The 13310-nt window shown below is 53.9% G+C and overlaps 2 protein-coding genes across 2 annotated transcripts; one reads left to right on the top strand and one right to left on the bottom strand.

Moving 5' to 3' along the window:
* Nucleotides 1-9278: 9278 nt before the first annotated feature.
* On the top strand, nucleotides 9279-11929 carry TRIVIDRAFT_75179 (STE12-like protein; the record flags this gene model as incomplete). Its single annotated transcript, XM_014095443.1, has 3 exons — nucleotides 9279-10918; nucleotides 10981-11064; nucleotides 11133-11929. The coding sequence occupies 3 exons, from the start codon at nucleotides 9279-9281 to the stop codon at nucleotides 11419-11421; spliced, it is 2013 nt and encodes a 670-aa protein (XP_013950918.1).
* Nucleotides 11930-12061: 132 nt separating this feature from the next.
* TRIVIDRAFT_6913 (uncharacterized protein) lies at nucleotides 12062-13121 on the bottom strand (the record flags this gene model as incomplete). The annotated part of the gene is made up of 3 exons (XM_014095075.1): nucleotides 12062-12625; nucleotides 12691-12779; nucleotides 12839-13121. Coding segments are annotated over 3 exons (936 nt in total), but the record flags the coding sequence as incomplete, so codon positions are not given.
* Nucleotides 13122-13310: the final 189 nt, after the last annotated feature.

Genomic DNA, 13310 nt, shown 5'->3' with positions numbered 1-13310 from the left:
CCTTGCATTAAGCATAGAGACATTCCTACGCCCGTTGTTGCACAGAAGGATCACATCCCTTTTCTCGCCTAAAACTTGTTTTTTCCATCACCATTTCTTTTCTTTTTTTCTTTTCTTTTTTTTTTTTAAACGCTCATACGATGGCGTTGTTTCCCCTTCTAGTTTCCTCGGCACTTTTGTCCGCAGGCCGGTTTTGCTTTTTTTCTCGCCTGCCGTGATGATTACTGGATAAGCAAGATGCCGGTTAATAACATGACAACGAGGTCTTACATGTGACTTATGATGAGTAACAAAAGCCCGGGATTAACAACGAGGCGGTACAAAAACTCTACTGTGCTTGTACCGTGTTATTGTATGACATGATACATCAGTTTTAGTTAGTTACCAGCATCTACAAGCATCATCCCTCTTGTAAAGGCATGTGAGCGTTGAATCTCCCAACCTGATTTGTGAGGTCGTACAAACACGACGTCGCCATCTCTTTGACCATGATGGCAAGTCAAGTCTGGGAGGTGTTCCTCGCCATCACGAGTCAGAATTGACTCTTTTCTTTTTCTTCTTCTTCTTTCCTTTTTTTTTTTAAACTCCGGCCAAGGTAAGCTATATGCATGCAGGGCTTGGTATGCTGCTTAGACCGTGCATATGCGAAATTGAAGCTACCCTACAGCTCCTCCAAACGAGCCGGATCTGCAAGGCAATTTCCACGGCGGCGTAAAATCAGGCCATTTCCCCAGCAATGCTGTTGCTCCCACACTTGTTGGTCTGACTTTCGCATGGGCCGCGGGAATTACAGGTAACAAAAGCACAGACAATTCGACGCTCCCCCTGTAGAAGCAAAGCAGCTACGGCTACTACCGCGGCTGCGACCTTGTAATCGCATCACGGGGTTCCGGGTTCTGTCTTCTCTCTCACACATGCTCGTGCTCGTGCTTGCACTTGCAGGCCTCCCACCAACAGATGCCGAATCATGGTGACAGCCCTATTTTCGTAACCATCCCTCCGATAGTACTCCGCGCCCAGAGCCCGTTCCTATTCCTGGAGACGAACGAATGCTTTATCTGAAACCCAGACATCGGACGTCCCCCTAATCCTTTGGCTCTGCTAGTAGTTGACCGAAGCGGCTGAATGGCAGAGGAGAAACGTGAGGCACCACCGCCGATGTGACGATGTCAATGCGACCTCCTCATCACAGGGATTCCAAACGAGCGAAAGAGGAATAGACAGTGCCCACGGAGCTGGATGCCCTCTGTTTCAAGGCTAAAAGTTCCGGTTTCAGAATGTTGTACCTTGCCATGCGGCCAATCGGGTCACGGCCCATCGAGTCGTCACGACTTGCAATGCAGAGGGAGGGGTCAAACGGCATTACTACTGATTATACGGGAGTGCTCCGCAGGCGAAGAGCGAGAAGCAGGCATCAGAAGCCTGTGCGGCACGGAGTTGCAGTAGCATGCGCAGTTACTAGCGAAAAGAGACGCAAGTGATGGTCCGCAGGGGGTCAGCAGCGGAGATGAACCTGGGATGTGACAGCTTTTCGTAGCTGCATACGAAAGGATGCCTAGAAGGCCAGAGCTCCAGGTGAGAGCTGTGCCGGGCAGTCAGGATGCTGGTAGCGATATTGCAAAGGGAAAGAAAGGCGAACAATAGCCACTGCAATGCTGGTCAGCTAGCTTTCACAGTAGACCGATGCTCAGCCGTGGCCGACGTGTGACGCCGAAGACTCGCATGTGTCCATCGCCGATGGCAGCATAGTACTCCGTAGACAATGCTAGGATTCAGTTCCCGGCCAGCGGGAGATCTGGGGCCGAAGGGTTGCATTCGCATCTGGAAATCATAATCAAGACTGGACCTCGAACCCGTCGAGCATGGTGAGATGGCCATGGGTCGGCATTGACCAGACTCGACAGAGGAAACACTCATCAGCCACGCCAAGCACAATAGATTTCTCTCATGAGTCAAGGCTCGACTCAGCTTCTATGCCTAGCTTGGCTTCCAGAGCGCAGTTCGCAGTCCTCAGACTCTCCTGCAGCGCACTCCTTCCTTTGTTTGGCAAATAGAAAGCTTCTAGCTGGACGCATGATCAATAATTCCATATTCTAGATGCGGTGGTAGTCTTCGTTTCGAAACGTGATACGAGTAAAGAGGGCTGGGAAATTTCCAGAAACGGACTGCCTTGGAGACTTTGGGGCTGAACGAGATGGCCCTAGCCTTTGTTAGTCCGCTGCTCGGTTTTCTAGAAGAGGATGAAACGGGGCCCTGAGTCTCGTGTATAATGAAATATTGCTCCGTATCCGGTCTAGGTGTCGACCTCTGCGTGTTATCGTGTAGTCTAGCACTTCGTGCCATGTAAAAAGAGCTGGGTCTCGAACAGATACTCCGCACAATGCTCAAAATTGAGCTGATGGCTGTCTTCGCTGCGGATCCACCGCAACGTCTATCGCTTTGCTATACTCTATTCGCATTAGATAGCGATCGAGTCAGCAATGCCAGGGACGCAAATGAGGGAAAATTGACCCCGTAATCGATCGGCCGGTGAGGGCCAGTGCGGCGGACATCGGGTAGGTAATAGCTCATGCAGGCGCTCCGTCATCGAGCTGAGCTGGTGTTAGCAGCAGCAGCAGCAGCAGCGGTGGAGGAGGAGGAGACGGTGGTGGTGGTGGTGGTGGCGCGGCAGTCTCTCGAAGGAGTTTCGCCTTTTGGAGAGCTGATGAGCTGTTTCAGGTTTAACAGCTGCTCGGACCTAGTCCCAGCCTCGCCTACCAAGTGCGATGCGAGCTCCGGCCAGGGCTCCAACAAGCTTGAGACATCGAGAAAGGCGCCGATCTAGCTCCATCTCGTGCCAGCTTCACGAGAGGCTACTGGAGACAGTTGCTGGCCAAGGGAAATTTGGAAGTCTGTTCCGTGCTTGCATGATCTCCGTACGCCAAGCCAGATTGTGCAGTCCAAAGTCAACAATGGATCAAGGCCAGGGTTGACGCTGAATGACTAGCCGACACCAGTCCTGCGCTTCTTGGCTCCGTTTCAAAGTCTGAAGCCGGTGTGGCGTTCTTCAAGAAGGGCCTTTACTTCCTTTCTTGACGCCACGCAGCGTCAACTCCATGCAGACAGCATGGTCAGCTGGTATAACATCACTCAGTGCTTGGCTGAGTGACGCAGGCCCATCCATGTCCTGCGTTACTATCTTTATCCCAAGGGCCCATTCTCGAGACCGCATTTAGTAACAAGGAGAAAGGTTTCTCTGAGCGGTAATGCAGACTTTGCAAGATGCATCACAGAGAAGAGAGAGAAGAGGATGATGACAATATGCAAGGGGCAACGTGCAGCAAACCAATCAGTACAAGCTCCGTGAGCACCACGGCTGGCGTGCTGCGGCGTACTTTGAAGAGAAGGCATTCTCGTGTTCCTGGTTGGCCGATAGAGCGTTAAGCTTGATCTAAATTTGGCCCGCTCCCTGGTTTCCTGGGCGTCAAGCGGCATCTGGCGAGTGCCGTCGACAGTTTACTACCAATGAGAATCCTAGCAACGGCGAAGAGCTCTTGAGATGGCTTGCAGAGGCCGATTTGCGGGCCATGCATTTGCCACGCCAGAGATTGATGATCTCCAGAAAGGCGGGCAAGATATTTCACATCACGACCCAGCCAGTGCCGTGCGAGAGATGCACATTAGTTGCGAGCCGAAGCGCCAGGAGGCTCTTTGAGCAAAGGTGATGATGATGCTGATTTGTGAAAACTTGTGCTCTTACATGCTGATGATGCTGGCCTTTATCGCGCCGCTTGTATGACCCGCACGCCCCTTACATGCTCCCTCTCACAAATATAGCCATCGTCATGACAAAATAGCTCGGAGTCTCAGATGGCCGCGGCGCGTACCGGGCTATCAGTTCAGACGGGCGGGACGATCAAGCACGCAAGCATCTATCTTCATGTTTCAGATGGCCGCTACCTCGGCCGGGGTGGAAACAGGTCATCACATTGCAGAGACCCTATAGCTGCAGGATCTCGTCATTTTCCCACCACCAATGCCACTAGTACCAACTGCTTGTTGTCAAATCTTGCAGAGACATTGCGTCGGTGCATTCGTGATGAAGAGCAAAAGTTTGATGCCTTCTTTGTCGACATATCGTAGGCCGCAGACTTTTGTGGAGCAAGCTGGGCTTCGCTTTATTCATCCTCCGCTTTGTGCGCCGTGCACCAGCCTCGTCGGCCAATTGATCTAGACAGAAGCGATGAAAGCTGCATGAAAATGGCGATTGTGCCTGGGCGATCCGATGTGATGTGCTGGATCACCGCCATCACATGCTTGCATGAGATGGCCTTGCTGAAGAGTGATGGAGGTCCTTGTAGCAGTACCATTAATACTGCCTTCACACTCGGAAGCATCTATCTATGAATGGAGACAAAGCATCCACTGGGGTAATAGCATAGTAGGCGTCGCTTGGCTCAGCTCTCTTTGGGTAGTGCTCGTCTGACGTCTTCCAAAGCACCCAGCGTGTATCACGGACCTGTGAGCAGGGCATTGCGGCAAGCCACCGGCTGTATCTTGCGGTTGCTCCAAAGCCCGTGGGCTCTTAGCTTCAACCGCTTGCCGTCGTCGTCGGACAAGATGCGGTCGAGAAAATCGACGGACCGTGGCTCGCCATCCAAGGCGCCTGGGTGCAGAGTCATGGCCCGTCTAGTTGCGGTCACCTGCATTCATCGTCAACACGACCTTCACGGTATCAGGCTTAGCGAAGTCGCATTCCACGCTGTCGAGCAACCGACACACCCCTGCTCATGCATGATAGCATGAGGGGTTGGGCTCAGTCATGATTCGGTGGAATATGTGAAGCAAGACATGGGACAGGATCAAGGGGCGTACATACTCTGACGCGGCCAATCAGCGCCGCGCGTGTCTCTAGCAACGCCTCGTCCCCACTGAAGCGTCGCTCCAGGCGCGTTTCATGTTGAGAAGCCTCTCGTGCAGCCGCTTGGGCCACAATGTGGTCAGGGCGATGTTCCCAAGGCTCTCGCGTCGATTGGCCTGGAGCTGCTCCTGGGAAGATGGGAAGATGGGAAGAGAAGGCTTGGCGTGGGCAAAAGCCGGCAGCGGAAAAAGGTTTGACAGGCGAGGGCACCAGAAAGATTACAGTACAGTACAGTAGTACCTGTACCTGTACCTGTACCTGTACTTGCTCGAAGTTTACTGTGGTAGGTGCTCGTACAAGCTGCACCAGGATCGTGAGGCGAGCAGAGAGATGGGCTTTGCCCGGATATGACCAAAACGAAAAGGCCACTGGCCTCGATACCAAGGAGGAAGCTGGAAGCAGGGTTTCATTGCCACAGGCCGCTTCGGAGAATGCAGCGCTCTGACTCTCCTCTCTGGTGTGCTTCGGGTCGGATGAAATCAACTGCCTTTGCTCTCATCTTTTCTCCCTTCCAGGATTCGACGGCCACAACACTCTCCAGCCATTCGGTTTCGAATGTGACAGGGGGGCTGATGTGACAAGGCGACAGGAGAGTCTTTTTTGTTCTGTCATGCCAATCCTGCGCTGCCAAGGAGATGCCATCTGCTTGTTACCACCGATTCGAAGAACGAGGACACGCTTCACCATCCTGACTGGAGCTCATTGTGGGGTAGCCAGATCACATCACTGCACGAAACATGGGCACTTGTTGTTACAGGTGATGATTCGGACGCTATCTGGCCGGCTCTGCTCAGGTGGCATGCCGGGGTTCTACGAATATGTACGAGTATGCGGACTAATAGCGGACGACTCGGGATTCCAACCAGTGGAGTGGGCAGACAGAAATCAGCAAAGATTTACTTCGTATCATACCGCGGCCTTTTTTGACGAAGGTACTCCGTAATCGACTCTGAAAACTGAATCTTGTCACCTGGGAGGCATAGGGGCGGTACTCCGGGATGACTCGGATGGATGGCAAACAAAAGATGGCCCCCTTTCTTTTCTGGCAGCAGCTGTGAGAATCGACGAGGCGATCTTGTTGGCTGACTCTGGCGTCTTGGGTTGATGAATCGAAAACATTGTTTTATCGGACTCATCGCCGGGGGTTCCTGGCTTCCATGCCGGCAGTGAAGAGTCAATGAGAGGCGAGGCACCGGCAATGGCAGCGGAAGCAATCTTTTGGTGACGCCGAACTTGTTCCTGCGTCAAGGACCAGGACACAACGAGCCCAATCGGATGTCCTTGCTGACATGGCTACGAGATGTGGTCGTCTCATGAGCCGCCAAACACTGCTCCTCCTCGATCGGTGCTGCGAGTGAGAGTCGCTCTCAGGGAGTTGGTCGATGAAGCGGACATGGACGCGTTGCGGGGCCGGCAATGAGGCACAGAAAGCATCTGTATTCTCCATTCCCAGTCTGTTCATGTGCTCCGAGGCTTTCATGTAATGGATAAGGGACCTAATGAGCCCTAGATTGCATGTTTATGCGGTCGACACATCCGGCCAGGGGTGCAGACGGCTAGCGCCCAGCATAGCAACGGACTTGCGAGAGCCACACAATCAAACAAAAGAGGCTAACACAGGCCTTCTCGTTGCCATTAATTTTGGCTCTCCTTTTGGCAATGGTCGACGAGCTGGCTCTGCCTGCGGCATGAATGGCATTGAGCCGCCCTGTGCGCCATGCCCTGAAAGGCTATTCGTCCAGCAAATATCCAAGTTGCCATGTGGCTGCGTGCGTGCGTGCTAGCACAAGCAGGATTAATTACTTTGTACATTACCGTATTACCGTACAGTACAAGTAGATAGTGTACCTGTATGGGAGAGTCAGGTTTTGGGGGGGCAGGGGAGCAGCCTTGGGGAGAAAGGAGAAGATGCAGCAGCCGGGTCCGGGCTTGTTAAATGACAGCAAAAGGAAGGCGTTGCATTGACTTGCCAGAGTTGAGGTGACGCTGAAGGATTGCATTATGAATGCTCGTATCGTACTTGTCTGGCTGCAAATGCTCACTGGCCTGCAGAGTGCCCAGAAGCCCCCTTTGCTTATTAGCACTTTGTACTGCAGTGGTGATGGTCGACACACGCCCGTCCTATTTTTGTCTCGCTATCTGCACGCCCACTCTCTGACAATGTCGTGCAAAAAGCTGTTGAGCAGGGAACTGGGCTTTGGTGGAGGCCAGATGAAGGGGCCCGGTTTTGGCCCTCCCTGTAGCCCCCCCTTGGCTGCAATTCCACCGGTGCTTGTACTTGGGCTCGTCCACATTTCGGCCGATGGGCGAATCTCGGTCCAGGAGGGCTTGACTTGACCAATTCATTGTCCATACAGTGCAGTAAAAGCAGAGACGATACTAATCTCAGCGCCTACTGTGCTGTACTCGTACTGCATCACTGGGTCTGATGCCTCTCCTGCATGCGCGCTGATGCATGTACTTTGGCGGTGATTGGGCTCTGCAGCAAAGCGCTCAGGCACCCAAACAACTGCTCTGTACAGGTGGTTGGCTGTGGAGCCTCAGCCGGAGCGCCATGGCGGCGCCAACGTGCACTGACCGACGCAGCTTCCACGTCAAGCGTATGTGTGCTTTGCTTGCAGCCAAAGAGACAAGACGAGGCGAACGAGCGAACAATCTGCTCTGCCATGCCCTGTCCTTGCCCTTGTCCTCTCATTGATCGTTTTTTCGGCTCTGTATCTGTACTCGTACCCGTAGCGCATACCTAGGTACTGTGCTGTACTCGTACTGTCTTTTGTTGTTTGTGGCGTGTCGTGCCGCCGCGTTGTCAGTAAAAGGAACTCTGTCGAGAACTCGTACCGTATCAGTACTGCACTGTACATAGTACTGCACCCACTTTGTTATTAGGCGGCGCTCTAGGGGACGCACCACCAAGGTACCACCACTGCCCAGGGCCTGGCCCCAGTGGGTGCTCATGCGCTATGACAGCCCGCCCAGCAGTGCAATTGCTCGTTTCCCAGGCCCACACCCTCTTGCAGTCGAGTCGCGCCCCGCCGCTCTTGCCCGTACCGCCCATACCCTCTTCAGGCTTAGCTCCAGCCTGGCTGGCGCCGAGCTCTGGGTGCGCACCGACCCTTGCACGTTGTTTTTTATTTTTATTTTTATTTTCTGTTATTAATGGGGCACGGTGATTTTTTATTACAGTCTTTTCTTGCGCGTGTATTATTAGTGGCCCCTCCCCCTCTCCGCCCGCCAAAGGGAGCACAGCACGGCCAAAGTAGCGACGGGGTACACCGTCACCTGCCGCCACGCCACAGAGTACGCCGCGTCTACTCCGTGCCTGGCTGACTGTTAATAACGGCCCTCCCACGTCCGGCGGCTCAGTTCCTTCAGTTCAGGCACAGCACAGCCAGCCAGCGAGTTCCGGTACATCCAGGCACAGGCACCCTCCGCGCGCAAGCACAGGTACTGCACACCCAGTACGAGTACATACAGGTACTCATAGTAGACAGACAGGCTCAGGCACAGGCTCAGGCACAGGCTCAGGCTCAGTCCCAGGCATCTTGCAGACGAGACGAGAGACGCACAACCCCAAGGCCCGCGCCACTCCACCCCATTAAACGTGCCATCCCCCGTTGTCCATCCTCACAGTCCCCTTCTTCTGAAATCTCTTCCCTGTGTTTCTTATTTCAACGTTTTTCTGCCCTTTCGCTTCTCTCCTCCGCCTCCACCCTTTCTCTCCTGCTTTTCTCGTTCTTCTTCGGAGCCGCACAGAATCCTCTTGTGCCCTCTCTTTTCTTCTCTTTTCTTCTTTTTCCCGCTGGGCCAGGCTGTCCCTCAATCGCGCGCACAGTCGCCGCAACCGCTCGTCGCTCGTCGCTCGTCGCTCGTCGCTCCATCATCGCTCAAAAACAACAACCCGCGAGGTTTTGCCGACTGCGCTCCTCTCCTGGACCCTTCGTTTCTATACTCATTTAATTCGTCTCAGCGACCGTTTCCGCAGACTCCTGCCGCCCGCTTCCACGCACGACGGCATCATCCTCGCCTTGACGGTTCGCTTTTTGGACGCGCCCATACATTCGCTAGACGCTATTGTTCGGGTCGTTCCCCTTTGCTGTGCAACCTCCTTCAGTCGTTTCGAGCTGGTCTCTCTCTCACCATCACCGCGGTCGAATCACCATTCCCCGCGACTCTCGGGCAGCGCCTTTCATTTGATATTTCCTTTTCTCTGTCTCCAACTGGTCTCGCACCGCCGCCGCGCGCAAACACCAATTACCGCACGCCACGGTGCCCGCCACCACCGTAGGACAATCATCCGCCGTCGCCAATTGCATTGGCCACAGCAGCCGTCCTACAACACCCGACTCACCAAGTCGCATCGTCGCAACTCTCGCGCATCATGTACTCACAACACCCGGCCATTGCGCCTCAGAAACCTGAGACGTTTATGCTGAGCACCGAAGCCCAGCAGGCTCTTCCCCATGATGCCCAGGTCGCCCTCCAGCAAGTCGACAACCTCAAGTACTTCCTCATCTCCGCCCCGGTCGATTGGCAGCCGGATCAGTACATTCGACGCTTCCTCCTGCCGACGGGCGAATATGTCTCTTGCATCCTGTGGAACAACCTCTTCCACATCTCGGGCACTGACATTGTGCGATGCCTCTCTTTCAGATTCCAGGCCTTTGGCCGCCCTGTCAAGAACTCCAAAAAGTTCGAGGAGGGAATCTTCTCCGATCTCCGAAATCTCAAGTCAGGAACTGACGCCTCCCTGGAGGAACCAAAGAGCGCTTTCCTCGACTTTCTCTACAAAAACAACTGCATCCGTACCCAGAAGAAGCAAAAGGTTTTCTACTGGTACAGTGTGCCCCACGACCGCCTCTTCTTGGATGCTCTGGAGCGAGACTTGAAGCGGGAGAAGATGGGCCAGGAAGCCACTACTGTCGCTGTTAGCGAGCCCGCGTTGTCCTTCCAGTACGATTCGTCGCAGTCGCTCTACGAGCAGCTCACCAAGAGCCAGCAGGCCAACTCGTCCTCCTTCAGTGCTCAGCAGTCTTCTTTTCACCCCAGCCAGTCCACCTCCCCCGTCATGAGGGCCATGGACTCGATGCCTCCCCCGAGCATCATTCCCAACACAATGGCCCCTTTGTCTGAGAGCATGGACTCCATGGTCTCCTACGACACCATGGCCATGGCTCCCGCCGTCCCCCAGCAGGTTGCGGCAGTCAAGAGGGAGGCTGACTTCACCCGTGTCCACTACAACCAGAATGGTATCCCCATTACACACAGCCACCACCGTCATTCCTCGATGCCTGCCTACGGCCTGGAGTACTCGCCTGCTCCGTCCTTTGTGTCTTCGGGCTACGAGGATTACAGCAACCGAGGTTTGTCATTTGAGCCCATCACTCCTCCTCAGCAGGCCCTCGGCATCACTGCCGAGCCCGCCTACATTGCCAACGAGGAGACTGGACTCTACTCTGCCATCCCCGATCACCTCTCCGGCATGTCAGGTCTCGGCGGAATGGTCCAGATGCCATCCCACCTTTCTGGTCCCCAGTTCCCTCGCTCTTACGGCGCAAATAACATTTACTCCGTCATCGAGGGATCTCCCACCTATAAGCAGCGAAGACGCCGCACCTCCATCCCCACCTCAATGTCTGCGATTGCACCTACGTCAACTCCGTCTGCCCCTCACAGGCCCTCGGATCTGCGTCGGTCAGTCTCTGTCTCCATGGGACCCGTCGTTGAGGGGGATGAGTCCACCGGCAACTCGCCTTCCAGCATGGTGTACCCCTCCCAGCACAAGGATCTCATGGACATCTCAAGACATGGCAGCCCCGCTGTTCACCCCATGGCTCTCCAGCACGACTTTTCCCACATCAGTGATGACATCTCTGGTGACCGTTCCATGATGGCTGGTGGCATTGTCCGACGTGCCCGATCAGCTACTGTGATGGAGCTGGGTCCTTATCCTCACAAGTCTCACAGCTGCCCAATTCCCACTTGTGGCCGCCTGTTCAAGAGACTAGAGCACCTTAAGAGGTATGAGCCTCTCTCCAAGCAAACGATTCTCAGGATGGCAATGCTAATCATACGCTCCCTAGACACGTCCGAACGCACACTCAAGAGAAGCCTTACATTTGCCCTCACTGCAGCAAAGCTTTCTCTCGATCAGATAATTTGGCGCAGTATGTGCACCCTTTCCTTACCTAGACTGAAGGGTCAGAAACAGCAGTTTGCTAATTGATGACTACAGGCACAAGCGTACTCACAGCCGCGAGGATGGTGGCGAGGGCTCATTGAATCTCTCTGCCGAGGAGGAGGAGGAGTTTTCCGGCGAGGAGCATCTTGGATCTGTCGAGGAGGCGTCACCCACATCAGAATCAGCCTTTGTCCCTGGCTCGATCAATGCCGTCGCTACCAGCGGCACCGTCACTCCTCAGACCACTATGACTTCCAGCCATAGCTTCAACAGCCTCCAAACCCTCAGCATGCCCATGACCATCAGCCAACCCACCCCCATCAATGCTGGAGGTGCTATGTAACGCGTTTTTTTTTCTTTATCTGTTCTTTCCATATGATCTTTATATTTCTTTTATTTCCTTTTCTCTATTTGCGTCATGATACATTTTCACGTTCTATGGATCTCGGTTTCGGGGATTTCATGTTTTGTTTCTTGATATCATTTCTTCTCGATCTCTCACTTATTTACCCCTTTCTTTATGCGTCTTATGCTCGGATTGTCCTTTTCTATTTACGGCTGCAACAACAGATTTGCTCTTTATACACATTGGCTCGGGGCCGACTTCAGCAGAGTAGCATCTGCTGTTTTGGCTCTGGACGAAAACGAAGAGAAGGGGCTTGCATGTGACAGGAGTGAAAATGACGCCATCTGTATATATATATTATATACTATTTATTCTTTCAATGTCAGATTATAAAGGGGGCTTCTCGTGGAAGGAATTACCACTAAGGGGGGCTTCCTTTGTGTTAGTGTTGCGGTGTAGGAATCAATCAATAGACATGAAAAAACAGTTTCTATTTACTTTTGCGCGAACGCTCCCGCTGGTAGATGCCTGCAGTATTGACAATTGTCAATCGATGTAAATTTTGCTTTTCCGCTCTCAATCAAGTGACCATGGTATTTCCAATGAACGCCTCTACTTCTTCTCATCGCTTGCCGCCTCCCCTTCTACCAAACGTATCCCTCGTCCCCTCAATCTTCTTGACATCTCTCTCACTTATTCTAAGCTCGGCACCCTTGAGCCTGCCCACAGCCGGACCAAATCCACCGCCGCCGCCACCGCTCTTCCGATCTCTTCTCTTCTTCTTGCCAGTCTCTCGTTCCAGAATGACGCCGCTCTCCTTGGCCTCCCGTCTGCGCTTGGCCTCCCTCTCGACGACCGCGGCATTGATGCCCTTGCGCATGTGCATGGGCATCTTCTCCTGTTTAAGGATGGACGTCTTTGAGCCGAGGGCCTGGATACGCATATCGAGGGCCTTTTGGCGGATGCGGCCCGCGGAGAAGGCCTTTGGCTGGGCGTTGGGGGAGGATGTTGTGGAGAGGGCGGCGGCGAGGGAGAGGGGCTTGTTGGTCTGGAGGAGGTGGGATTCTGCGATGAGGCGGCGGAGCTCGAGGTCTTGTGCGAGGAGGGAGGGGGCGTCTTCGGGGAGGGCGGAGGACGACTTCGAGGAAGTGGGTTGGACGGCTGGTTTTGGGGAGGAGGTTTGGTCTGGAGGGCGGGAGGACTGTGTGTATTTGTTAGCATTTTGTGGTCTTTGGGGGAGTGGTTTTGGGGGAGAGGGAGGTGTACCATGAAGGCTTTGAGTTCGCGTTTGGACATTGTGTTTGTTTTAGGGGCCTGGGAGACGGAATGGTCTACTACTTCGATGACGGGAGTGTCTGGTGATCAGGTCAGCAAGAAGGGATACCAATAGCAGCAAAGGCGTTGCTCGTCCTACCATCTTCCTCTTCCTCTTCCTCTTCCTCGTCGTCATCATCGTCTTCCTCTATGTCATCCTCCTCCTCATCATCCTCATTCGACAAGCCGTCCCATTCGCCTCCTTCGCTCCCGCTGCCATCACTGTCGTCCTCGCTTCCATCGTCCTCCTCCACAGCTTGCGCCTTGCGCTTTGCCTCTGGCAGCGGAAGAAACTGCGCCTCAAAGTGTCGCCGAAAGATCTCCTGTGCGTCTTCCGTTGAGACTGTCGGCTCCGGGGCCTTGCGCTTTCCGAGGACGGCCATTTTCAATGTCTGGGGATGTGGTATCTGCTGCGAAGAAGGACGCCTAAGCAACGAACTGAGGCTCGACTTTTTTGCTTTATCGTTATCGCAACAAGGCAATTCTCCGCCGTGATTGGCCCGGCGCCTCTTTTTCTCCGACCCACCAACCATCTTGCGACCACAGCAATGGGCCTTGCATGTACGAAGTAA

This window comes from Trichoderma virens (genome assembly GCF_000170995.1).
Source record: "Trichoderma virens Gv29-8 chromosome Unknown TRIVIscaffold_90, whole genome shotgun sequence".
Lineage (NCBI taxonomy): Eukaryota > Fungi > Ascomycota > Sordariomycetes > Hypocreales > Hypocreaceae > Trichoderma > Trichoderma virens.
The sequence above is the reverse complement of the archived record's forward strand: the minus strand, read 5'-3'. Positions and strand labels throughout refer to the sequence as shown.